Source organism: Carassius auratus, chromosome 41, assembly GCF_003368295.1.
Source record: "Carassius auratus strain Wakin chromosome 41, ASM336829v1, whole genome shotgun sequence".
NCBI classification, from domain to species: domain Eukaryota; kingdom Metazoa; phylum Chordata; class Actinopteri; order Cypriniformes; family Cyprinidae; genus Carassius; species Carassius auratus.
Window position 1 is genome coordinate 1045687 of NC_039283.1, and position 26567 is coordinate 1072253.

At 37.0% G+C, this 26567-nt stretch overlaps 1 protein-coding gene and 1 long non-coding RNA gene across 7 annotated transcripts; one reads left to right on the forward strand and one right to left on the reverse strand.

Moving 5' to 3' along the window:
• Nucleotides 1–701: 701 nt before the first annotated feature.
• On the reverse strand, nt 702–18065 carry LOC113059763 (methanethiol oxidase). 3 transcript variants are annotated; one of them, XM_026228334.1, is made up of 13 exons: nt 17808–18060; nt 16737–16793; nt 16509–16571; nt 15783–15895; nt 15474–15659; nt 12255–12375; nt 11998–12180; nt 11743–11924; nt 11517–11595; nt 3298–3419; nt 3095–3187; nt 1463–1581; nt 702–1324 (listed from the first exon to the last, which is right to left on the reverse strand). In XM_026228334.1, the coding sequence occupies exons 1-13, from the start codon at nt 17809–17811 to the stop codon at nt 1162–1164; spliced, it is 1485 nt and encodes a 494-aa protein (XP_026084119.1). In that variant the 5' UTR covers nt 17812–18060; the 3' UTR covers nt 702–1161. The 3 variants fall into 3 exon arrangements, with proteins under 3 accessions (XP_026084119.1, XP_026084120.1, XP_026084121.1); XM_026228336.1 differs by having other exon boundaries at nt 1150–1349; nt 17808–18065; XM_026228335.1 differs by lacking the exon at nt 16509–16571 and having other exon boundaries at nt 17808–18056.
• LOC113059765 (uncharacterized) lies at nt 6259–9640 on the forward strand. 4 transcript variants are annotated; one of them, XR_003278144.1, is made up of 7 exons: nt 6259–6698; nt 6951–7173; nt 7273–7323; nt 7587–7882; nt 8082–8149; nt 8944–9130; nt 9209–9640. It is a non-coding gene; the product is annotated as an uncharacterized LOC113059765 (long non-coding RNA). The 4 variants fall into 4 exon arrangements; XR_003278142.1 differs by having other exon boundaries at nt 6260–7173; nt 8056–8149; XR_003278141.1 differs by having other exon boundaries at nt 6261–7173.
• Nucleotides 18066–26567: the final 8502 nt, after the last annotated feature.

Genomic DNA, 26567 nt, shown 5'->3' on the forward strand with positions numbered 1-26567 from the left:
AGAGTCTTTAAACGCCTCAGATGTAAAGTTATTCGCTGTCAAAGTGACGCCAAAATGAATGGGAGTCAATGGGAATGCTAACGCAAGTGAAGTTCTGCTAAAAGATGGCAGCCCCCACCCGACTTCAACTTCCGGTCGAGTTCCTTGCCCCTTGCATACAACACGTAACGTTACTGCCTGTCTCTCAAAAAACAAAAGTGCTGCCTACCAAGACAGCATTCTGGGGCGTTTAGGCAATGGCTACAAATGCTGTCTAGATAGGAAGCTCGCTAGACTTTGAGACACAGCTAAAGAGGGTGATAATAAACATTAGGTTATAAAAGGTTAAACACATTAGCTGTTGAAAACGAGTCGTTTTGATTCTCATTTATAAGAATAATAGTAAGAATTATTTTATTACACACACACGCACACAATCATTACAGCTTCCGATTTAATAAGTCAAAAGATGACATTTAATTTAATACATGTTAGTTTTTATTAACCATTTGACATATTTCTTATTTTTATAGTTGTACTGTAGTTATTTATTATTACAGGGGGAAAAAAAATTAAACCTTTTTATAAATACTTCTCATAAAATAATATTTGTCCCTGTCTTCAGACTTGGAAAGAACATTTCATACTTGTGTACTACAATGGCAATAAACAAAACTACCTTTCTTTAGTGGTGTAACTCCTGGAAAAGTGTTTGTTTTTTATTCTTTTAGGGGTTTGAAGCACTGTAATACAAAATAACTAACTGCTTTATTTCAGAACGTATACCTAATAGAATTCTTTCAAATATGTTCACTTACAGTGATGGTGATTGTGTGCACTCACTCTGTGCACTTGCACCATGTGTTCAAAATCTACTTTGCAATGCTAATGATTCGGAAAGCCCTTACAACAACAAATGAGAAAGCCTTTGAGTTCACTGGAATACAAAGTATCTATAAAAAAAAAATGCAGAAAGCATATAAAGACAGCAAAAATATATTTTTATATTTGGAGAAGTGATTTACTATTGTAATCACTAATTGCCACAATATAATTAAGGATTTAGTCCATATGTAGATTAAACATGATCCTCATACTGATTATCTATTGTATCTCCACTCAGTTGTGAAAATATGGGAATGATAATTCTCCCACTTGGAACGTAATGGCTTGGCCCCAATTTCATAACCAGATATCAGAAGTGCAGTCTCCACCAGGATATCTGAGCTCATGGGCAAGTGCAGGACCATGTGGTTCTGCTCCGAAATCCACAAGGAAATTCTCGTTGAGCTTCAGGCCGCCTTTATCTGTGTCCACGTCAATCTGCATCATGACTGACCCCTCCCTCAAGAGAAATAAGATGCACGTTCCAGCATAACAAACAAATCAGAGGTAACTTCTAAAACCATTTATACAGCCTCATTTCATAATCTTTAATATACAAAACTTAAGAAACATTACAAATGAAGATTTTTTGACTCACTTGACGAGGTCAGGGTAGAACTGCTTGTCCCAGGCACTGTATAAAGAGGTGGTGACGTACAGTCGTCTTCCATCCAAACTAAGCTGAAGCATCTGAGGGCCTCCCTGCACACGCTTTCCCTGATAAGGAAATGGATGTTTTAACCTCCAACAAATGATGTGATCTAATTGGTCTGGTTAGGTCTGCATGACCTGATGATCATCTGTCAATTAGTTAATGAACAACAGAGGTGGGTAGAGTACCCAAAAACTTTACTCAAGTAAAAGAACTTCTAGAAATATTTACTCAAGTAAAAGTAAAAGTTCTAGTCTGAATAGTTACTTGAGTAAGAGTAAAAGAGTATCGGATAAAAAATCTACTCAAGTAGTTAGTTACTATTTACTTTGGGACATATATACTGAGCCTATTTTTATTTAGATATGTAGATAAAATGTATGTAATGTGTGTGTGTGTATAAATGTATATATTTCATCGGCCTTTACTCCAATTTATGTAATTTATTATAAAACCATGTTTACTTAAGTAACAGATATAGGTTTCATGACATAACATATTTTTAATACGACTAACTTTATATTAAATGTGAATTTAACATTGAAAGTTAATGTGATATCAAAATTGCTACTAATCTTTCATTGTTCATAAAGAGAGCAAATAACATTTACATTATTAAAAGATCATTTTCACTGACAGTCTAGAGTTCGATCACTCTCAGAAACTCCCATTAAAATCACTGAAACTGTTAACACTGTGAAATCAATATCTTATTTACAGATTAATACACACATCTGCACTTTGTTGTTTCTGATGAGAGAATTCCCCAGAAAGATGTATTCAGTCAGGAGCGAGTGAAGGAAGCACCGGGATTTTAGCGATGACTCATCTGAACGCCTCTGATTGGCCATTGCATTCAAAAGCTCAACAGAATCGTGTGTGATTGGTTATAATGCACAGCGATGTAAAAACGCATTTATCTCTGGCTTAGCACCAGCAAGGGATCACAGATCTGAATTTAGAAGCTGATGATATGACTTGCTGAACGTACTCGCACCGGTGTGATTGTATTCAAATTAATAAAATCTTAATCAGCTATTTTTTGTCTTTTGGAAGCTGCATTCAACTTGACTCCCCTCTGTTATAAGACACACACGTACAACAAACTAATGTCACAGTGGTATCGTGTACTGTAATCGAATGTAGCCCAAGTTATTACCTGTTGAACAGCGCATGTGGTGTTCATCTAATAAGGATCTCCATCACAAGCAAATAATAGCCTTTGCAGATTTGCTTTCTATTCAGTGCAGTTCCATAGCCTCGTTTTCAACGCTGCTGATGTTCTTAAACATTACAACTCCGAGTGAACCACTTCAGACGCTCATCGCGTGCGGCAGGGAACTGAACGAATCATTCAAACTGATTCATGAACCAGTTCACTCGTTTGCCAATTGGTTTGATCAAGCCTTTGAAAAAAATTGACTCGAAAGAACGAATCATTAGCGAATGGGCTTCGCTCATTGTCCAGAGAAAAGCAGACGGCGTGTTTGGAATAAACTGAAGCATTTATAACATTTATTGCATTAAGATAAAGAGATAAAGATCTCACATGAAGCACCCTTGGAAAATAAAAAGTACCTTCAGTATCCGTGGGGTTGGCTGGCTTTTCAGTTCTTTGTCCTGCAATACTTTCACTGGTCCATCTTTCAAAATGCTGCCCCCAAGAAAGACCTTAAAATATTAAATGCAAGTTCTATTGTACTGACACTTTATTAGTCTTTGACATGACTTTAGAAATGTAGACAAAGGTGTCTTGATCCTGCTAATCCAAGCGGTTTTACCTGACCGACCATACGTGGATTCTTCCTGTCAGTGATGTCATACTGTCGAATGTCTCCATGCAACCAGTTACTGAAGTACAGGAAACGATCATCCAGTGAGATCAAGATATCAGTAATGAGACCTATGCCAAAAATACACCAATAAATGAGTGTTATCATTTATTTTAAAAATATAGAATTTCATTATAGCAGATTGTCCAGGAAAAAATTAAAAGGGGAAAACGTAAAATTGTATTCATTACATAACTTATTATTCAGACAATTTTTTTTAATTTTTTTTTTACTTTTTTTATATTAATGCAGATTTTCAAATTGGAGTTCAGGGAAAATTTGAGAGAAAACCTCTCAAAATTATAGATATCTATTTCAACCCAGTTATGTATAACAGCCCTAGTTTTGTTGTTGTTTTTTTATATAACACTAACAGTATTTAAAAAAATATATAGCAACATTTATGTTTTAGAATGAGGGTCCTTTGCTAAAGGGATCATTATATTTAGTTGGGTTACTGTTGTCAAAAAGTCTCAAAACTATACTATAGAACTTTTTATTCCATTTGGTTATTACCATTTGTGAAATTTGTGAAATTAAATTGCACATAATAATTATTGTTTGTTCATTCCCCGAGTTTTTCCATTAAAGGGAATGTCTAATGCTATTTCATGCATTCTGACTTTTTTTACACTGTTAAAGAGATGGATTCTCATGCTAAACATGGCCAAAGTTTCAAAAAACTAGTTGGACGTATGATGGAGTATTTCTGTTCCCAATACTCTCCCTCAGGGTTCGCATAAGTTTCAGAAAGTTTTTTTTTTTTTTTTTTTTTTAAGTATAGCCTTGTAAGACATCATAACGGGCGGAATTTCTTGTATGGGAACTCGTGCACGCACACATCAACCAGAGCCAAAGCGAGAGCATGCCCATCATCATGCGTCGTTCAGGTTATGGAAGTCATCGGCAGCGCTAAAAATAAAATATTTAAAAAGGATTTGCCATTTTGTTTTCAGACCACGAAATAAACCATATCACCTAATAGTGTGTTTTTGGTTGTGAAGGAAAGATAACCTTGTTCAAAACCCAGCTTTAAGGGAACAGTGCAATTTTTTTCTCTGGGGCAGCAATGGAGTTGTCCAAGTGTGTTTGTTTGATCCCAGCATTTTAGTGACAAATGCTTTATAAACAAATTAAATCAAATTTAAGTAAAATTTTGGTTCCTGTCTTATGTCAATGTCACAACTTGAGGTCGATCACCATGCGAAAGCTTTGGATGCTCGTGACTCTTTAGCTCCGCCCACTGCACACCTCCAGGAGCTCGACTGGTTTCGGAGAGAAATGGTACAGCTGTATCTGTCTTTTATAAATCTGACAAATCTGAAGACTCTTCAGAGATATGAAGGATGCAGTACTATTCTATGGGTACTCAAGATTACACTACATTGGCAGAAACTGTGTTATGCCCCCTGTAATAATTAGAAAAAAAAATTTAACTACACAAAAATTAAACTTAAATACAGTGGTGGACGAAGTACACAAATCAAGTACTTGAGTAAAAGTACAGATACATATGGTAAAATATTACTCCAGTAAAAGTAAAAGTACTCCTTTTTCAATTTTACTCAAGTAAAAGTACAAAAGTACTAAATTTTTTATGTACTTAAGTAAAAAAGTACTGAAAGATAGATGTTTGCAATTTTACATAGGCTACTTAATTTAATTTTATATTAGCACATTTTTTTATAATCCTACTGCTCAAAATACCTGGGATTTTTTCCAAAATAACCACTATATGGAGTCAAAATATATTTTTGTTGTTGATATGGACTACGTTGATGAGAGTAATGCTCACTGTGAGGCTTACACTATGATTTTAGCCGAGAGAAAACAGAGATGACCATCTGATTTTCACCAGTAAGAAAAAAGTATTTTAAAGTTAGTTGTTTTACAGAACATCAAAGTTACAGCACAGACCAAAAGTTTGGACACACCTTCTCATTCAAAGAGGTTTCTTTATTTTCATGACTATTAAAATTGTAGATTCACACTGAAGGCATCGAAACTATGAATTAACACATGTGGAATTATATATGGAATTATATACATAACAAAAAAGTGTGAAACAATAAAGATAATAAAGAATAAAATAAAGAAAACTCTTTGAATGAGAAGGTGTGTCCAAACTTTTGGTCTGTACTGTATATATGACATGATAATAAGGCCTGAAGTTAGGAAGAACATTTTAAGGAAAAAAATTTCATAATGATTTTTTCCTTCTCAAATCTTGTCTGTGGTTTAAAAACACCCCTGGCCAAACGGGGTGCATCTCTTCCCACTGATAATTACTGTAGTTACCATGTTCTGAACATCACATCCTTTCTTTTCTAACCAGATGTAATCTATCTATCTATCTATCTATCTATCTATCTATCTATCTATCTATATATATATATATATATATGTGGCTGAATAAAAATATTTGGACATTTATAAAAATTACATCAACTTAGCACCAACAAGCTTGTTAGCTAGACAGTTAGCATCAGCAGTATTTACTTATTTTCAGTACGATGAACATTCATGTCTGTCTACTCGTCTAGTTAATCCAAACAATATACATATGTATAACGTTACTGTCGATACAATAATATAAAAACAGACGTCACATAGGACATTTTACCGACTGTTAGGACTGTTAACATTACGGCAGCGGTGAATTTGAACATGCATGAGTTATTGTATTTAATATGTGTTGTTTTAAGGTTTTTGTTGTTGTTGTTTTTTTACCTAAAATTGATGTGTCTGCATCGTCTGCACTCGAGCATTTGAGTGGGCTTAAATAGATCTCTCTTTACAACGGATTTATTTCCCAAACAACTGACAGTTTTGACCTAAATATGATTTTCAGTTACAATAATTAATCCAAAATTTCGACATAACTTACTTTTCCCAGACAGCAAGCCAACATTGAATAAACATTGTTTTTCCATCTGAATCATCATTATGGTTGATATTGAAATTTCAATGCAAAATAAATGTTGAATCACCATTACCATATCGATGAAAACCTGATGTTATTAATGTTGATGGCAACAATATTGGAACAACATTGATCTATAGTTATCTTTATGATTGATTAAGCATTGATATTTGGTTACCGCGGGTGATCCCTGAATGTGTTGAAAAGTTATTGATTTATAGTGGACAGAGAAACGATGCGGTTGTTGAAAAGTCATCGAAATATAGTTGACCGGGAAATATGATTGAAAAAGCATCGAAATATAGTTGACCGGGAAATATGATTGAAAATCCATCGATTTTTGGTTGACCGGGAGATCAACGGGTGGTATACCCAACGTACTGCACTGGACACAGCTCATTTCTGGACCCTTGGCACAAGCGTACAGGTAAGCTTGCTTAATTTTCTATATGAACCCAGACAGCACAGGCACGCGGTGTGTTTTTATACAGTCTGTGGGCAGCTGAAGAGACTGGCTCATTTTCAAATAATGTTACCGTTAACTTGTTTAGACAACGGTCACGGTAAATTAATGTTAAAGCCTTGCGTTTCCAGCAGTTTCTCGGAGGGAAAATGTAAAAGCGGTTTATTAAAGAGAAGTCCTGACTGCTTTATCGTCGTGTTTTTCACTGTTTTACAGGCTGCCAGAAAGAATCCGTCTCTATAGTGAGTGATTATTGAATGAGGCTGTACATTATAAATGTAATGTTTTAACTCGAGATGTTTGTTTGTGTGAATGCTGTGTGTGCGGTGAGTTCTGCGCGAGCGGGGAGCAGAGTTGCCATGGAAACGGGGCGTCAACACAAAAACCGTTACTGGCAAGCAGTAATCTCCTTCTCTCGCTGCGGTTTACACTGTTTTAGGTAAGTTTAGTCGCTAAAATCATACAAATATGATATACAAATGTTCCTGACACGTTTCTTACTTGTTATTGACATATTTCAACTAAATTTATTTTATAGAAATGGTTTAGTGTCTTCGAAAAAGTCTGTTAGCGTCTTAGCAGTTTTCAGGTAGGCTAACTCTATAGATTTAGCTCTTGTTGATGAAACTCTGGGCTTTAAATCAAATCTTCGTGTGTGTATGAGATATTTTGATGGCTCTGAATGTTTTGCTGTTGATTTGTCAGTGTATTTTTTTTTGAAAAGGCTGATTTACTGAATCGATGACGTCACTTACACTGAGAGTGTAACGTTAATCGGCTGAAAACAAGTTCACATGAGTTTTGATATTTCATGATAAACAGATATTAATACAAATTGTTCTGTGATTTCAGGATGACAGAAAGAAACTCTACAGAACAAAGTAAAACTCCAAGATTTTTGAAAAGAAAATTGGTGAAATATATTCTGAAAAAGGCATATTAATGTATTTCATGAGCTTCTTCAGTTCACCTGTATTTCTAAGTCAGTATCTCCCTTCAGAAATGTGGCTGACGGGAGATACTGACTTAGAAATACAGGTGAACTCAAAAAGCTCATGAAATACTCATGAAAGAAGCTCATGAAATACATTAATATGCCTTTTTCAGAATATATTTCACCAATTTTAAGAAGTCCCTGACATCAAAACGTAAGTCACACTCAACCTAAAATTAAAAATATAGATTCCGTTATTTTAAGATTATGTTATTAGTAGTAGAATTTGTATATCACATATGTTGTTGTTATATATATTATTCTGTCTTTTATCTGCATTTTACCTCTGCTTTATCTTGTTTCCTTCTAATGAACCTGGAACTGCAGAGTAAATATTGTTGTCTCTGTGTCAGATGGCTTATTTTGTTCCTGGACTCTTCAGTGATGATGAGCAGAGTCTGAGTGAACCTGCTGTCAGACAGTGAGTACCCTGAGTACCCTGGGGTTTCAGTCAGGGCCTTCAATAAACAACTGAATCAAACAAAATCCTTAATGGTTAATAGTTACTAGTTAATATATTATTAATCACTTATAAATCATTGAAATGTCAACATTGTACTATTATCTCAATAAACATTATAAATCATTTACAAAGCTTTCTGCACCCCTAATCTAAAGTGTAAACTACTCATCAGTTGTACTCATCGGCTTTCATTTGCTTGTGGATGTTTGCATCGCAAGTGATACAGCATTGTACTTGCACAACTATTTTACTTCATTTTAATACCGCGCAACATATTTTGCAAGTAACTTCATTGCCCTTTGTCGAAATTGGTCTTTTCGCTCGCTTCATTTGGCTTGCTCAGCTAAATATGTCTGTAGGCGTGTGGTTGCGTGTGTCAATGCGCCCAGTTAACACACACGCACGTGCCTGAGGTGTCTGTCGTTGCTAGGCATCCATCAGCTGGGATCTCCGTTACAACAAGGACATTTCAGTAAAGGATTTCCACCACTGAAAAACCCTTGCTGTAACTCTGGTACAGGATTTATTTTCGAAGAAAAGTAAAACAAACCCTGCAGTGTTTTTGTGCACCCCGTTTTTCAAAAACAACGGGGAATTTCACCCCGAAGGAAGCTGATTGAGTCGGTTCTAGTCACATGACCTGGTGTGCTTGCTTTTTTTTCTTGGTGGAAGCTGTGCATTTGTTTAGCTAACAAATATTTAAAATGTATTCAAAATGGTGTACAATTGTTTAATTATGTCATCCTGGTTAGGGTTGGGCCGATAGACGATTCCATCGTCCATCGCCGATGGCTGATAGACATCACGATGCTGCGCCGGCAAACAGCGTCATGAGCTCCAGTATCTCGTGCGTGCATCCGTTGTCATGCAACAGAGAAGTTGCGTCTATGGACAGTTGTGAACGCGCTGACAGCTGGTTGCCCAGGCTTTGGGTTAAAGGTAATACTGTTGTAAGTAGTGTTCATTTTCTTGTACAGACCAATAATTTCTCTTCATTAGATCTCAATGTGTCACCAGGAGCCACCGGTATTTGGTCCTGTTGTTTTTTTCTCAAAAACCAGCAGCCGCTGACTTGCATTTAAGAATCACCAAGGGCAACGGTTTCACCTAAAACACCTTTACTGTTCTACTGCAAAAACCTTGGATGACCTGAGGGTGAGTAAATTAACAGCAAATTTTCATTTTGGGGTGAACCATCCCTTTAAATGCAGAGTAAATTTCCCTACATGCTCAGTAAAAGTAATCAGCCAATACACTGGTGACGGGAATGACGACGCCCAAAGCAGCAGAACTGTACAAATGCTGGACATTCACACACCGCACCACAGTATTATCAACTAGAGATTGACCAATAGTGGATTTTACCGATACTGATAGCTAGGTTGGACCACACTGGCCAATATACCAAATTTGTCAACCAATAGTTTTTAAAATGGATACTGAATGAAAACTAAAATAGAGCTTTACTATAAAAAAAAAAAATCAGTAAAAGTACTGAATCATACTTTGTAAATGAATAAAATTTAATATTAATATTAATTATTATATTGATCATTAAAGTTATTTCATAGATTACCAATGTTAAAAAAAAAACTTTAAAATGTAAAAAGGAAACCTATTAGTAATAGTAATGAACACACTCTAACAAGGAACAATACTTCTGCCAAATCGAACTGAATCGTTTTAAACGGTTCGCATCTCCAATACGCGTTAATCCACAAATGACTTAAACTGTTAGCTTTTTTAATGTGGCTGACACTCCCTCTGAGTTAAAACAAACCAATATCCCGGAGTAATTCATTTACGCTAACAGTACACTGACTGAACTGCTGTGAAGAGAGAACTGAAGATGAACACCAAGCCGAGACAGATAAGAAGAATCGAGGAGCTGATGATACTGCGCATGTGTGATTCAGCGTGAAGCAGACTGACACACAGAGTGCCTGAACCGAACTGATTCTTTTGGTGATTGATTCTGAACTGATTCTGTGCTAGTGTTATGAGCGCAGGTAAACCGAAGGCCATTACGTCGAGGGCAAAAGAACCGGTGAATCGTTTTCTTCAACCGGTTTATTGAATCGAACTGTCCGAAAGAACTACTGGTGATCCGAAAACCGATGCAACCGGTTCTTCACTTGTGAACGAGTCAGTCTATTGTTCGTTATCTGTCTCGGCTCTGTGTTCATCTTCAGTTCTCTCTTCATAGCAGTTCAGTCAGTGTACTGTTTGAGTTGGTTAACCAACGCAGTGCTGCATTCACTGAAATTGATTTTCATTTTACCAATATGTCAAAATCTGCCAAAAGTACTTCGTGGTTGTCTTCTATGTTATAAAGTTAGCAAAAACTCAATTAGAGTCTTCCAGCCTTCATAATAGAAACATCTTGCGGCACGAATGTATCAATACAAATAAATATAACATCTCCAGTTATTTAGCTGAGCATCAATTGTACGTAAGTACAATAAGTTTAATTTAATAAGAGGCGATCTAGAGTTGAAATGTTTTATTTTTTATTATTTTTTTATCAAGTGATCAAAGTGTTTGTTGTCGCTGCGATCAGTGGCCCGGATGCTCTGTACAGTCTGTTGAAATTCCATTGAAATCACGTTGATCCTTAGTTCAGTTGAAATTTCAACATTGTTTCAATATTCCTGATAATTGAAATACCATTGAAATTCCGTTGATCTATGGACAGAATTTCAACATTGTTTCAATATTAAATCAGGGTGCAAAATGATGTTGAATCAACATCAGAGTTCGATGTTGATTCAATGACTTAACGTTGACAACGGAATGTTGATTCAGCATAGTTTCAATGACTGTTTGCTATCTGGGTTTAGCAACATCAGATGCACGCGCGCTCACAAGATCTCCCGGTTCTTACTTCTGGTGACTCGCACTAAACGGTTCATTTGAATCAGTGTGTGGTCGACTCCAGAACCATAGAGTCCAGAACAGCTGCAATCGGATCATTCTAATTCGTAAACGAATCGTTTGGTGCGATTCGCGATCCGATTTAAAAGTTTCTTTTGAAAAGACTCCGTTCGTTCATGATGAATCAGACACCGCTTCTGCGTGTCGGAGCACGTGATATATTATAGGGAGTAACGATATGTTTTATGAAATGTAGTGAAGTAAAAAGTACGATTTTATGCTTTGGAATGTAGTGAAGTAAAAGTAAAAGTTGCTCAAAATAAAACTACTCCAGTAAAGTACAGATACTTGAAAAATGTACTTAAGTACAGTAACGAAGTAAAGCTACTCCGTTACTGTCCACCACTGCTTAAATAAAAATGAACTTTAGAATGTTTCTAAAAGTACTCACCTGGCATTTCAGGAAGAGCCCAACCTTTCACCTTTTTGCTTGGAATTTGGATCACTTTCTCTGCTGCCCAGTCCCCTTTCTGTAAAATACAAAATGTGAAGCTAAAAACATGTCTCGTTTAAAAACTGGGGAGGGTGGGGTAGTGGGGCTATAAAACGGTCCTTTAAACCTTTTTTAAGCCTTTTTAAAAAAGATATTTTAATGCAAGTGCTTTTTATGTACTTACCCGTGTCTTGTAGAAGCGGAAGACTGTGCTCTGAAGAGCACAGCCCACAAATCCTTCAGCCGCATCAGGGTCATGCAGAAATCGGATCTCTAGAGGAACAGCACCCTCTTCCCCAAGATCCAGAGTCTGTATCCGCTTGTGTGTGGTCCAGTCCCACACATGGAGGCGCTGTCCATAATGACCTACAGAGAGATCTGATCATCACTGCCAGTCAGCTACAATGACTCTTGTACATACTTTTGAAAATGAACATACCAGCTTTGACATCTGCAGGGTTGAAGCCATGTCCCAATGCTTTTGGAGCTCCCCACTCAGTGCTGATCATGACATTGTGGCGAGGCTGGTACCAGAAGTCATAACCAAATGGTGCTGCTTCACCTGGTTGCTCCCAATTTCCAATGACTTCGAAAGTCTCGCCATCCAACAACACAAAACCACCTTAAAATGATTATAAATAAAAGGTAAGCATATATGTGTACTGAAAATACAGAGCTGTGAAAACAGCATCTTACCCTTGCCATTGCCAGAGGGATCACCCATGGTACTGATCATGATTTGGCCACTGCCTAAGCAATGAGAAGTGTGGGGGTTGGCAAGGCCACATTTCCAGAACAGATCTATGGGCTCGACCATCTGGAGGAGGAGAGAGATGGAAGGAATTCATAGGCTTGGTGAGAACAAAACATTCGACAGTCATGTATTAAGGGGCGGTCACCAGTGTTGGGGGTAATGCATTTCAAGTAACGCAAGTTATGTAATCAGATTACATTTTTCAAGTAACTAGTTTAGGAACCCATTACATTTTAATTTACAAGACAATATCCAAGTTACTTTTTAAACTGTTTTCCCATTTATTGACTGACAAGTCTTCTGTCCCCTTATTGGGAGAAATCGGAAGTACAGAGGTGTTGTGTGCGCTGTGTGAACATGATGTAGTTCTAAATGTGAATGTTAATTAATTCATCCCACTCGCAAAAAAACAACAACAACAACCTGATTTAGTATTCATCAAAATTAATTAAAATGTGAAATGCAAACTCAGAATATGATGCAAACTTGCAATAAATAAATGTTAAATAACACAAATGTACCTAATACCATTTTATGAACCAATGTCTTCGCTAATGACCTTTGAAGATACTTTGATACACACTAATAAGCAAAAAATACTTTAGATAAACTAACAATTGTGCTTCATGGTTTTTTTTATTGCTGAAGAGTGTTGAACCTTCTCCTGTTCTACTGTACACACATGAATTTACTTTTCCTTCAGGTTTATTCATTACACTTTTTGGTGTGAAAGGGCTTTTACATTTGCAAGCCCTGCTTGTATTTAAAAAGGAACACAAAGGAACGCAAAAGAAACGTAATGCATTACTTTCAAATAAAAAAGTAACTAAGTAACATAATTAGTTACTTTTATTTAGGAGTAAAGCAATATTGTAATACATTACTCTTAAAAGTAACTTTCCCCAACTCTGGTGGTCACACTTGATGTTAAGCATTATGTTGTAGATGTTAAACAAAATCAATATGGATAACAGGGCATGATGTCATGCTTCCGGGCTTTAAAAATAAATTCAAACTGCTAAAATAGGTCAGGTTCTCTGTGGCTTTTCTTAACAAAACCTGAAACAAGTATTTGGTACACATGACAAAATTTTTTTTATTGTGGCCATGAATTAAGAATTTTTTCCCACAACTTCTTAATTTGTTCCTTTATTCTAATAAATCGTTGCCATATTGTATTATTTAAAACATGGGCATGAATTTGTACTACTTGGCCATGCTTAAAATTTTTTGCCAATATATAAGTACAATGTGGCCACGAATTCATTCCTAATTCAATTTAACTGAAACATGGAAACTAATCAATACGCCGTTTTTTATCTATAGTATGCAGATGTCATTGACACAGCTTATTTATTGGAAAGAGTTGATAGAGCATATATTTCAACCAAAAGTATTGTGGTTTTGTTTGATTTTCAGTCAAGTGGTTCATCTTAGAAATTGTGACCTCCACTGGTCAAATGTCTTTCCATGATACACATTTGCTTGTTTGAGTTTAACACTTGTGGATATGAAGTATAGCATCTCAATAAATTAGAATGCCGTGGGAAAATTCACTTATTTCAGTAATTCAACTCAAATTGTGAAACTCATGTATTAAATAAATATTTTAAGTCTTTGGTTCTTTTAATTGTGATGATTTTGGCTCACATTTAAGAAAAACCCACCAATTCACTCAATCTCAGCAAAGTAGAATACTTCATTAGACCAATTAAAAAAAAATATTTAATGAATTATTGGCATTATGGAAAGTATGTTCATTTACTGTACATGTAATTAATACTTGGTAGGATCTCCTTTTGCATTGTGGCATGGCGTGGCATGGAGGTGATCAGTTTGTGGCACTGCTGAGGTGGTATGGAAGCCCAGGTTTCTTTGACAGTGGCCTTCAGCTCATCTGCATCTTTTGGTCCCTTGTTTCTCTTTTTCCTCTTTAGGTCTAATGAGTTTGCTAGCCAGTCAAGCACACCAACACCATGATTTTGAAGTGAAAGTCATGACATTTGCCAAGTATGGTTACCCATACTCTGAATTGGTGCTCTGCATTTAACCAATCCAAATGCTCACACACAGCAGTGAGAAGTGAACACACCGTGAACACACACCCGGAGCAGTGGGCAGCTATATATCCAGCACCCAGGGAGCAATTGGGGGGTTCAATACCTTGCTCAAGTTGACTTCAGCCATGGATATTGAGGGTGGAAAATAATGCTGTTCATTAACAGCACTATCAAAACTTGCTTGCATCTAAAAAGAGGACTTTGGACCACTGGGCAAAAGTCCAGTTCTTCTTCTCCTTAGCCCAGGTAAGATGCCTCTGATGTGTCTGTGGTTCAGGAGTGGCTTAACAAGAGGAATACGACAACTGTAGCCTTGACCCCAGCCTTAGTCCATTGCTTGAGAAGTTCACTCAAATTCTTGAATCGATTTTGCTTGACAATTCTCATAAGGCTGTGGTTCTCTCGGGTGGTTGTGGATCTTTTTCTTCCACTCAACTTTCTGCTAACATGCTTGGATACAGCACTCTGTGAACAGCCAGCTTCTTTGGCAATGAATGTTTGTAGCTTACCCTCCTTGTGAATTGTGTCAATTATTGTCTTCCGGAACAACTGTCAGATCAGCAGTCTTCTCCATGATTGTGTAGCCTAGTGAACCAAACTGAGAGACCATTTTGAAGGCTCAGGAAACCTTTTGTAGGTGTTTTGAATTGATTAGCTGTTTGGCAAGTCACCATATTTTAATTTGTTGAGATTGTGAATTGGTGAGTTTTTATTAAATATGATCCAAAATCATCACAATTAAAAGAACCAAAGACTTAAACTACTTCAGTCTGTGTGCATTTAATTTATTTAATTTAAATCACTATTTGAGTTGAATTACTGAAATAAATGAACTTTTCCACGACATTCTAATTTACTGAAATGCACCTGTACTATAGCATGCAGTTAAAATTAAAAATCATATGCATTCAAGTAGGAAAAGCCCTTTTGGAGCAACTAGAGCAAATCATTTAAGCAACTCCCTAGTTCATGAATTTCTCCTGGGTTTTTAAACTTCCTCAGATTACTAACCCTAATGTTCATTCACAAAGCTAACAGCATTACTATAAGGTTATTCATACAGATAGGCTCTTGTATAACTAAGTGTTTACTAAAATGAACCTTATGAAGCCGTGGGGCCAGTGGATCCGTCCCTACATCAACGACGTAGATACGGGAGGACATCAGAGAAGGCAGAATGAGACGATTGCGTCTTTTGGAAGGATCATCATAACAACTGCTACAAGCGTTCCAACCAGAATGGTGTAGCTCATCCTTTAGATTAGGCATGGGCAGCCTATGAATCACCTAGACCATTACAAGATGGTGTAAATAGATAAAATGCTTATAAAGAAATATAAAAAAAGAAATATGTTGCTGCAACATTCTAATTTAAAAAATTTTAAGTGTATATTTCATATTTGCTATTACCTTGCAAAAATTGGGAGATTGTGGATTGACATCAACGGTTGCAAGATAGTCAGGTTTCTGAATGTCTGTGTTGCGGTAAATGCATGGCAGGTAGACTATCTTTTCTCGAGGCCCTATAGGATGGATTTATGTTTAAGTTTAAAGTTTAAATCTATTCATCTTTGCTTCCTATAATTTATCACTAAATTCCATAAAGGGTGTAACATTTGTGTCCACATCATTGGATAAAATGCACTAAACAAAAATCTGCTATTAAGTTCTTAGCATTTTTAAATTAAAAAATAACAGATTTATTCCATTAAAAAATGCCAGTTATAATAGGGTTTTTATTTTTACATAGATTTTGCATGCTTATATATATATATATATATATATATATATATATATATATATATATATATATATATATATATATATATATATATATGTAATATGACTTTTTACATTTTGCAAAGACAAAATATACTGGTTTTCCCATTAGATTAATAATATTTATAAAAACAATCATAATTTTATCAAGATAATAATTTGGTATAATTAAAGGTATAATGCAATTTATCATGTTAAAAGTATTTTAGGTTAGGGTTTAAAATCACATAGAAATTGACTAGCTTTTACCAAATTCCAAAAAAAAAAAAAGTACAGAGAAACTTGAGCAAAGTTTATAGTGTATTTGTGAGATTTTTTTAAATGTATTTATTTTTTCAGGGAAAACAGTAGGCAAACCAAACAATGCAGAGTAAAGCCAATTCGCAAGTGAGGAGGACATCCGCTCATAGGGAGGAGGAGCTGCAAGATCAGAAGTTGTTCAGTGAGCACAGTGAGTCTCCAGTGCAAAGGTCACTGCTCCCTTATAATGACTTGCAACTATGTATTAACCAACTCACGTTAATATATATACTACCAGCTTATTGTTCAGACAATATGCTGTCTTAATCTTATAAAGTAACTCAACTTTCATGGCATCCAGAGGGGTTTTATATCCTGGTCCACATCCTGAACAGGTAGAAGCTGCAAGCAATGAGAGAGAGAGTATGTCACATCTCAAATATTTATATGTGAGCTAGTCAGTTATTCAATTACTGAATTAGGCCTGACTGATGCAGTCATACAGACATAATTCAGTCTGGGAAGTGCCGTATTATAAAATTAATTTTGCTTGATATTCATTTAATCCATAATAAAAATCTGAGAGATTAAATGAAGGCATAAAGTTTTTGCATATTATTTAAATGTGTGGTTTAGTAAAGTGCAGAGTGCAAAACGTAGTGTGTCCACTCTTGAAAGGCAAGAAAGATGAGTGAACTAGAAGTTATTAATAGATAACACATTGTTACTGCCTTGTAAATATTGGAAATAAGGAAAAACATGCATACAAGCACACAAACAACTTCAACATAAGGACAATGTCACTATCTAGGAGTCACTGTGTCTTGCCAAGAATTGTTCAACATCCTTCCCTTGAAAGCCATGTTTATGGGTAATGTGAAGGTCAGTCCCCTCACTGACCCAAATAAAAACGGTTGTGTAATCAAATCTTTTTTATTTATATATTGTAAGTCAACGATGAAAACACACACACACAAATAACTTTTTCTTGGTCTGCGTTCAATAATGTCAGTAAAGACTAATTCTACAAGCTAATGAGCCATATTGAGGTCAATAAGAAAAAATAAATAAATGTGTAAGCTTTTTAGCACTATTGTTGTGTTAATAACAATTATTATTATTATACTGTATTGCACGAGATTAATATTTAATACAAATGTTAAAATGTTAGCTTAGCTGCAATAACAGCACGTGTTCTTAACTGTAAATCAAATTCGATTACATGTAGATTCTGAATGCTTAAACATGCCTCAGAAAAAGTTAGTAAACATTGCACGAATTCTATATTTAAATAAATATTTCTTCCAAGTTGGATCAATTTCGTACTTAAAATTCGGAAGAAAATGTCGAATGCTTGCAAAAAAAAAAAAAAAAGTCTGAGCAACAATGGTCAAAAGTGCATTAGAAATGACTCACCCATACTGCCGCTGATACTGCTGCTGCTTTTACGTGCGGAAACTTACTGAACTAGCAACCCTTTGAGACGTGTGCTTTTGGGATTAACTCTGTTGGAGAGAGTACCACGTGGGACTGTAAAAAACACATCCAGGAGGTATTCAACTGGAGAATAAAAAATGGCGCCTCGATCCTAGGAAATCGATAAAGGCCCCGCATCCAGGGAAATGTTGTCAACTTCTTTGAATGGAAAGCATCTAAAAAGCCTGATCGAAAAGTCGCTAAATATCGCTAGATGGCCTCGTGTGTTAATTAACACATTCTTTACGTCATGGCGTCCTATTTCATGGAAGCAGATGGGTAGCAATATTCGATTTGGAATGCAATATGCAAAAGGACAATGCAATATGTAAAACGGCAATGCATTTCTGTATTTACATTTTCCAATACGAAACGTCTGGTGCAAAATGAAAATGAAATTACATAAATTTTCTTTGCCATTTTATACACTAGTTTTAATATGTAAAATGAATACTAATTTTAATGCTTCATAAGTTGCAAAATTAAAATGAAAATGTATTACAGAAATTATTAGACATGTATATCATGTTCAAGCTAAAACTGTGGCAAAATTATCATTCAAAGGCTATTTTTCTTAATTGCATTAACACTCACAGTCAAGACACTTACGATTGCATTTTCATTCAATGTTCCGCAACGAATGTAGCTAAATTCAATGTGCACATTGAAAACGAAACCGAAATGATCAAAACATACACGGACCAACTGTCTTGTCCATGTTCTCTCATGGTCAGAAAACATATGATCAAACCATAGTGCGAGATGAGATTTTTTCCGTTCCTAAATACTAAATCGACATCTTTTCAGGTTTGCACACAATTCAGAACTGAATTCTAAATGCGCTTAATGTTAAAATCAGTTTGTGAATTTGAATCAAGGTAGCAAGGGAGCAGAACTTCAATTCGAATTCGCAAAGCATTTTTACAGGATATTTTTTTTCTTAATCATTGAGTTACGGTAATAAACAATGTATGAAATGCCATCTGAAAATTTCTTTAAATGTATTAATTTTAATTCAACACAGTGGATGGCCATTACATTTCCCGGAATATATCGGTTTTCTTTGAAAGTTAGATTTCTATGTTAATTTCCAAGTTAACTGAAAACAATTTGATAGAAATTTTGTGGTGCTGCATCCCACAAAATGTGAAAAACGTAATCTGTTGTATTTATTCTTTGCATCATGGCAAATATATTTGTATGAGACAAATATAGTCATGATTCATCTAAATTATTTGTGTAAATATTCATTCTTCGTTACAAATCAACATTCTGCTCAGTGCTGCAGCTTCTGACTGTCCTATGAGAAATCATAGGTCCAAGTTTTCAGTAATCTAAATGCAGGTGCTGGTCTCTGGCAGGCAGTGTGGGAAACGTCCTGTCCTCATTAAAACAAAGCAGGGAAGCATGGGGGAAAAAAATGTGTTGGCTTTATGCACAAACTGAGTTTATTTACGTTTTATTCATGAGGAATAGTCAGAAATCCCAAGCCACACACATAACACTTTTACCTCTTAAATCATTATACATATATTTAGTCCTCTTTACAGTTTCATCAAAATAACATCCAAAAGACCCCCAGTGATTTCAACTCCCACTTACCTTCATAATCAGACCATTTACATTAAGCCCCAGTATTTAGTACATATAAAATATATACAAAATTGTTGCAGCAAACAGAAATTAAATCAAAGTAAGCACCTTTATAAAAACATGTAATGGCACTAATAATGTGCTACAGAAAGTCTTTGAATTGAATGTCAATGAATGACACCTGGAGTGTAGTTACACCATCCTGTGGTTGCTACAGTAAATTCAGATGCTGAAATCAATAATGAATACACATACTGATCCCACTCCATTCACTGCTGCTTCTGCAATACCAGCTGCATATCGTATTACGCTGCATATCGTGCTACGTAAACATAAAACCATGTCTGCACTTGTGATCGGAGAAATGACAAAACAACAAGCGTTACTCTACAGTGCTCAAAATTTGCATTTGAATCATCAGTGGCCAATTATTTAAATACGAAAATGTACTTACAGACTGTGAGTCACAAGTGCCAGACTGTCCTTGCAAAGTTGGAATCGCCCCACTTTATGGAAATAGATACCAGCATTGTAGGCTACTCTCAAAGAAAACAGTCCTCGTCTTTTGTCAAATGGACTGAACTGTTCTGAAACAGTGTTGTAAATACAACTAAACCACTGATTTCTAGTTGTGTCCTCTTTTGGAAGGAAAAACAAAGTAGTTTTGCTTTCAAAGCATCTCTAGAACATGGTTGCAGTGGCAACAGCAAGAATAAAAGGTATGCCTTCTTTCTTTGCATAAACATTTCGGCAGTGTTATGGAAATCTTCCCACATAATGACGTAGACGTGGGGAGGTGTTAAAATGAGGCGTTTTAGGTAGGGAAGATTGAACTTTTATAAAGAATATCTCTTTGGGTTTGAGACTGTGTTCTTTGCAATTTTACAAATCTTCTTTATGCACGAAGAGCTTGTAACACTCCAAAGAGAAAGTACAAATTGAAATCGCATCATTTGACCCTTTAAACAATTTTAAATAGCAATTATCGAAATAACATTTGAGTGATTCTTCATTTCAAGTGTTAGATTATTAAAAACAAAAAAAAACAAACAAAGCGAACCACTGTAAGCTTCAATTTGAGTTGATGAAAATGTTCTCAGTACAGCTTTAGAATGGCACAAAAATGATGATTTACTTTGAGGATATATAATTTAACCAAATAGTATCTGTCCTGTAAATCTTTACAGTATTTAGGATTAAAAAATATTTTTACATTTTCGCTTGACCCCACAATAGGTTGTAAATTAAATTATCCACAGTCACATACTGCCTAAATAGGTTTGTCTGGCCTAAAATCCTTCTATTCAGTGTCTCTGTAGTTACAAAAATCACCTGTTTGCCAAGTCTGTTCAGTAAGTGTTATCATCCTGACAAGATTCTGACAAATTTTCTTGTTCAGAGATGTGTGAAGGGGTCTCTGATTCAGGCGTTGAATGTGAGAAATCGGTGGATTCACTTGCTATTTCCAAACATTCATCAGTTCTTTCCTTTTGTTGCTCTGTCTTCTTTATTTCAATTGGCATTGCATCTCCATCTTTTGTTTCACTGACTTCTTTTTCAGTATCCACTGGCTCCAGTGTCAAATCAATTTTCTCAGTTACTTGGCTCACTTTGTCTACAGTATGTGTGTCCATTGGCTCTTCTTCTTCTTCTGCTGACTCAGGATCTACAACTTCAGGTCCAGTTGTGGCCTCAGACAGTTTATTTAACAGCTCCAAAGGTGTACCAGGCAAACTTGCATTTGCTTCCTGATCAGGAAGCAGGCGAGCCAAGCAGAACGAGTGCTGAATATATTCAGGCCTACTGGAGAAGCATGACATGGCCTCTTCCAACCAAGATACGAGAAGCTCCACCAGATCCTCATGCTGAACCCCAGATGCACCATCGCTGGGTTGTTGTGCCCAACGAGTTAGAAATAACCTTTGCAGCACAGGGCGTACACACATCTCTAGAGGTTGATGTCTGGCCGTACATCCAGCCGGAACTATGGCAGGGAAGGTTTTGGTGCTACTGACTGTAGATATGATGCTTTCATAAGTTTGGCTATGGTGGCTATCCATAACCAGTAGGGCATCAATTTCATTCTGTGAGTCGAGATGTTGCTTCCACACTTTGGTGGCCCAAATTTCTAATTCTTCCGCTGTGCTGAAACCTTCCTCTTTGGCCATAAGCAGGATTGAGTCAGATGGGCTTCTGCTTGCAGAGTAACTTGTGAAGAGCACTGCAGGTAGCATTGTACCATTTGCTAGCATTGAAAGGTAGATTTTTATGAAAGGCTTCCCAGACCCGGTAAATTGAAAAGCAGTCTCTCTGCTTATTCTGGTATCCTCATTCAGCATTTTGAGGTCCACAAAAACAGAAAGCTGGTCCATAGCACCAAAGACACACTGTGGAATGTTGTTTGCCTTTATTTTACTGTGCACCAACTCTGTGAAGTGATGGCAGTTTTGCTCCATGGCATTAGGGAGTTCCCGATATACTGTGAAAGGGGTATCCAAGCCCAATTGGTGCAGCATCATGAAGCTCACGGCCCACTCGTATGAAATACGGAAATAATTGTTCTCGTTGGTTTGGCTTTGGAGCTCCGAAGCTTTTTCAAATAGTTTCGCCTCACTGATAGGACGCTGCTGTTCCCGTTGAGTCAAAACCCACTCCACTAGACGATCAATGGCCTCTCCACAGCTCCTGCTGCTGCATTCATTTAATTGATTCTCTTTGTCCTGAAGCCAGGTTTTGATGAGCTGAGGTTTAGTGTCCATTTCTTTACCCGCTTTCTGGACCCCGGAGCACAGTGCAAGGAGTAGTATTCGACGTTGATGCATAGACAGAGTCTCCTCTCTGTTTTTCACAGGTTGTGAAAATGTATTGGTTACGGTTACCTCAAGCTTCTGTCTAGCCACTGTTTCCTGTGGCATGTCTTCATCACTTTCAGTCATCCCAGAGTCAGTGTCTTCATCTTCCAGAGGGGCCATTTCTTGGTCCACGTCTTCAACCAGACCAGCATTGGCGCTGCATGAGTTTTTGACATCCAGTGAAGAACTATGCAGGCCTCTTTCCAACATTTCAGTTCTAGACTTAAGTCCAGGCTCTATGCCTTCCCTGGAAGGGAAATAATGCACTATTTCAGGAATCTGTATAACATGAAAAATGTGGCAACTTTTGCTAACTTTTTTTACATTTAAATTTATTTTTAAAAAGTGCATGCAATAACTCTGAAATTAAATCTTAAATTAGGTCTAACTAAAATGTTTGTAAAAAACATTTTTGAATTTATCTACCACAGCCATTTTAAATCATACAATTGTCTGAGTGAGAAAGTATTTCTGAAACCGTTGGCTTCTAAAATATGTACTGTACCTCTTGGTGTCAATGAATCCAACTTTTGGGTTACCTGTAGAGGAAAAAAATTACATGAATTATAATAATCTAGAACAATGTAAACAATGTGTTGATGTTATATCTTTAATGTTAAAAATATATAATATAATGCATTATCATTTCAAGTGAATGCATGCCAATTAAAAAATTGTTACACTCTCATGACACGTTTTTAAGATTGCAAACTTTACATCCCCTTGTCTTACAAGTAATTTTGGATAATCGATGTCTGACCCCTTCTTGCGTCTCCAGATTTTCTTTTTTTAAAGTCTGCTGCTCAAACATGCTATCGTGGCCTTTGTCCTGGCAAGCATATCTTTCGCCACACTTGGCTAGCTGGTACCCAAGACGTTTACGGTAGATGGCCTGGGAGAAATGTCCCCCCGGAAACCACCCAGGTGGGTTGTCTTTGCGGGTTTCCCGTAGGACAATGAAAGAGTTGATGATGCTCAAATTGACAAGGAACCAAAAGAGACGGCGCCAATTGGTGTCGAGAACCAACCCACCGAGTTGGTTGCACGCCAGCAGCTGATTACAAATGTCCACACCACGCATGTTGTCCTGAAGTAGCTTAAAGGCCTGGGGTCTTTCAACAGCACAAAGCTCGCCTATCTTAGTGGGAGATCTCCTCCACACGACGTCTGGGTGGCCTGCATCAGCATTTGTGGAGAGACATACCAGCTGCTTGTTATCTCTCCATCTGGTGGCGAGAAGCGGGGCGAATTCATACTGTTGGAAATCACCTTGACTGTTCAGAGGAGGTTCATTCCAAAACTCCTTGGGCAAAATCGGACTTTGAGGGAGGACAGAGCTGGAGCAGTATATTCCAACGTCATACAGCTCCTTCACCAGTGGCACTGTCACAAGTGAGCTGGACAAGAAAATGTGGTGATGTTTACCCTCAAGTCCCTCTATGAGTTGAGGTACAACTGATTTTCCTAAGTCTTTGTGTGTCTCCTGTCGCGTTAAGACCAGCAGTTTATGGCAGTAGCCTGACTTTGAGTCACACAGTAGCCATATCCTCGGCTGGGAATTTTTACTCTCCTCCTGAGCGATTCCTTTGTCGTTGTTTGGTAGAAAAGCTTGATCAATTGTCAGACATTTATTTGGCTTGTAGGCCTCTCGCATACTTGTCTGCAGGATGCTCAGCATTGGGTGAAAAAAGGACAACTTGTCAGCATTCTGGTTTTCCTTCTCCACAAGCATGCTGCTCATTCGGATGTGAGCGCCCATTTGCTTGAAGCGTTTGACTGACATGGTCCTGTAAAAGAGCTCCCATGTCCTGGAGCCGTAGCGGCCATGGTGATGGTCCCAGGACCAGTATAACTCTGGGTCCCCCAAGCCCTGAATTCCCATGAGGATAGAGAGACCAAAGAAGCCTTTGACTTCCTCTATGGATACGGGTTTCCAGGAAGGGTCCCCCTGCCCCAAAGAGCAGCAGTAAGTGGCATAGGCATTGGTCTCAAAAACTATTTGTTCAAAAAGGATGTTGGGAAAAAGAAGCTGGAAGTATTCGAGGACATCACTATTCCTGGCCATTGTATGCTGTGGGCCACAGCTGTCCATGAATTCTGGCACAGTTCCTTCCTCTTTAGGCACACTCCACTGCTTCATGGACAACCAGTCAGGCTGTGTCCCAAAATCACTAGCTTCATCCCCTTGTGGGCCCTCCACCTCCTCCTCAACCTGGCAGAACTCAATATCTGTCTCCAAACACTCTGTAGGGGAGGGGAGGGATTATAGGAACATAGTTAGTCTCCTCCTTGGAGTCTCTACTATCACCAATAATCCATTTTATAACACCATGCTCAATGTATATGTGGTTTTGATAGGTCAGTTAGCTTTTGAAAACAGAAAACAATAAGCAGCTCAGAAGCAGCAGATAATTCCTCGATGGATAGTCCTTGTCGATCTTTATTTGTCATGTTTCTAAATTACTCCATTTAGTTTTTGGGTTTTTTTGTATTCCTTGTGATATTCTCCAGTTCAGGTGGTGTGCAGTAGGTTTTGTGTAAATATTCGTTCACTCATCCAGAATGCTCTTGCAAAGCCTTGCCTGTAAATCCTGTAGCGTCACACTAAGTTCAAAAGGCCAACATTTGTCCATTTTGACAATGGCCATCTTGAGATCATACCCCACACCTGTGATTGTTGTGTATCACTTACTGTGAGCTATTACTCAAGAGTGGCAACTTTGCAAATGTTGTAAGCATATATGTAATGTTTGAGTGTTGCTAAGAATGCATAGAAAAAATATTTATAAACAATATTCTTCTTTATTGTAGGTGCCTATCCTCACAATAAATAACATTCATGCTGTGAAAATACATACAGTGTGTAAGCCTTAACATTATCAAGCCTTAAGACAAACAGTTTCCATATGTACAGTGTTAAGACACTCTGATGTTAGAAATCTACTGTAAAAAGAGTTTAATCCAACGCAATTACAACACACTGTTTAATTAAGCCTGTAAAGATTGTTTAAAAACAAAAAGTTGTTGCGTGTATCAGTAGCACATGCCTTACATTTACTGAAAAAGGTAATCTGGCACTTATACGGTAACGTGTACTGTGAAAATTGCAAATTGTATATCTTCAGTATTTAATTTTTTTTATTATTATTCCCCAAAACGGTTTAACATCCATTTGGCACTTCAAGTCATTTTAGACCTTGTTGTTAAATAAAAGTAATTTACAGTGATAATCTGTACTGACAAGTTTCCAGTAGCAGTGTATGTCATAATACTATTAATTTAGTCTGAAGGTATTGTTACTTTGTGTCTACACTGTATTATTACTATAATCATACAACTAATGACACCTACAATAGAGTTGAACGCCCTGTATCTAAAGAAGACAGGAAGCAGAGACAGAAATTTGAGCATGCAGGTGAGGAGATCATGCAGTAAGACACAGTTTTTCATAATGAGTTTTAAAGACACGCTTTAATGTTCTACTGAGCTGGAGAACACCCACCTTTACGAGTGAAGATACAGCAGGAGTGAGTAGGGAACTTAATGAGATGTTTGGCCATCAAGTTCCCTAGAACAGTGGAGAATTCACAACCTGCACAGCTCAGCTTCACACCACTACAAAAGACCAACAAAACAGCCATAAGCAACAGTTTCAGACTGTATTAAAAAAAATACACCTTACCACCTTCCAAAATGGAAAATGATATATTACCTTGGTTGCCCTTTTTTAGATGCTTTTGGGACTCTTCCAGGAACGTGATTGCTGAAATAAATAAATGAACTGCAGTCAGTATTTTGTCACACTGATTATCTGCCATTCCAAACATAAAAAAAACTTTAACCTCCAGTTTCAAGTGGCACCATTTCTTATTTTACAGATTGATCATTTTAGTGCAAGAGGATGTATAGAAAGTCATATGACTTTACTTACTTGATCATGTGGTTTGCATAAGCACGGGAACAGCAAGTGCTATAGAAGCAGAGTGAGCAGTGAACATATGTAGGGTAGTGATTCGTAAAGTCTGGGATGTCAAAAGTGCACTCCACACACTTATGTCTGTCCTGCAGTGTCCTGGAGAGAGGAAGACTAAGAAGTACATACTTCAAATGTCTGATTTCCAATTGAAATGGATCAACATATATGTTAAAATGCTTAGAATGGGCTTACCTCTGCTCTTGGAACTTGGACAAGAAGTCAAACGTCTTGCTGACCTGTTTCTTCCGAGCTCCATGTCTTTGTGATTGCTGGTCACCA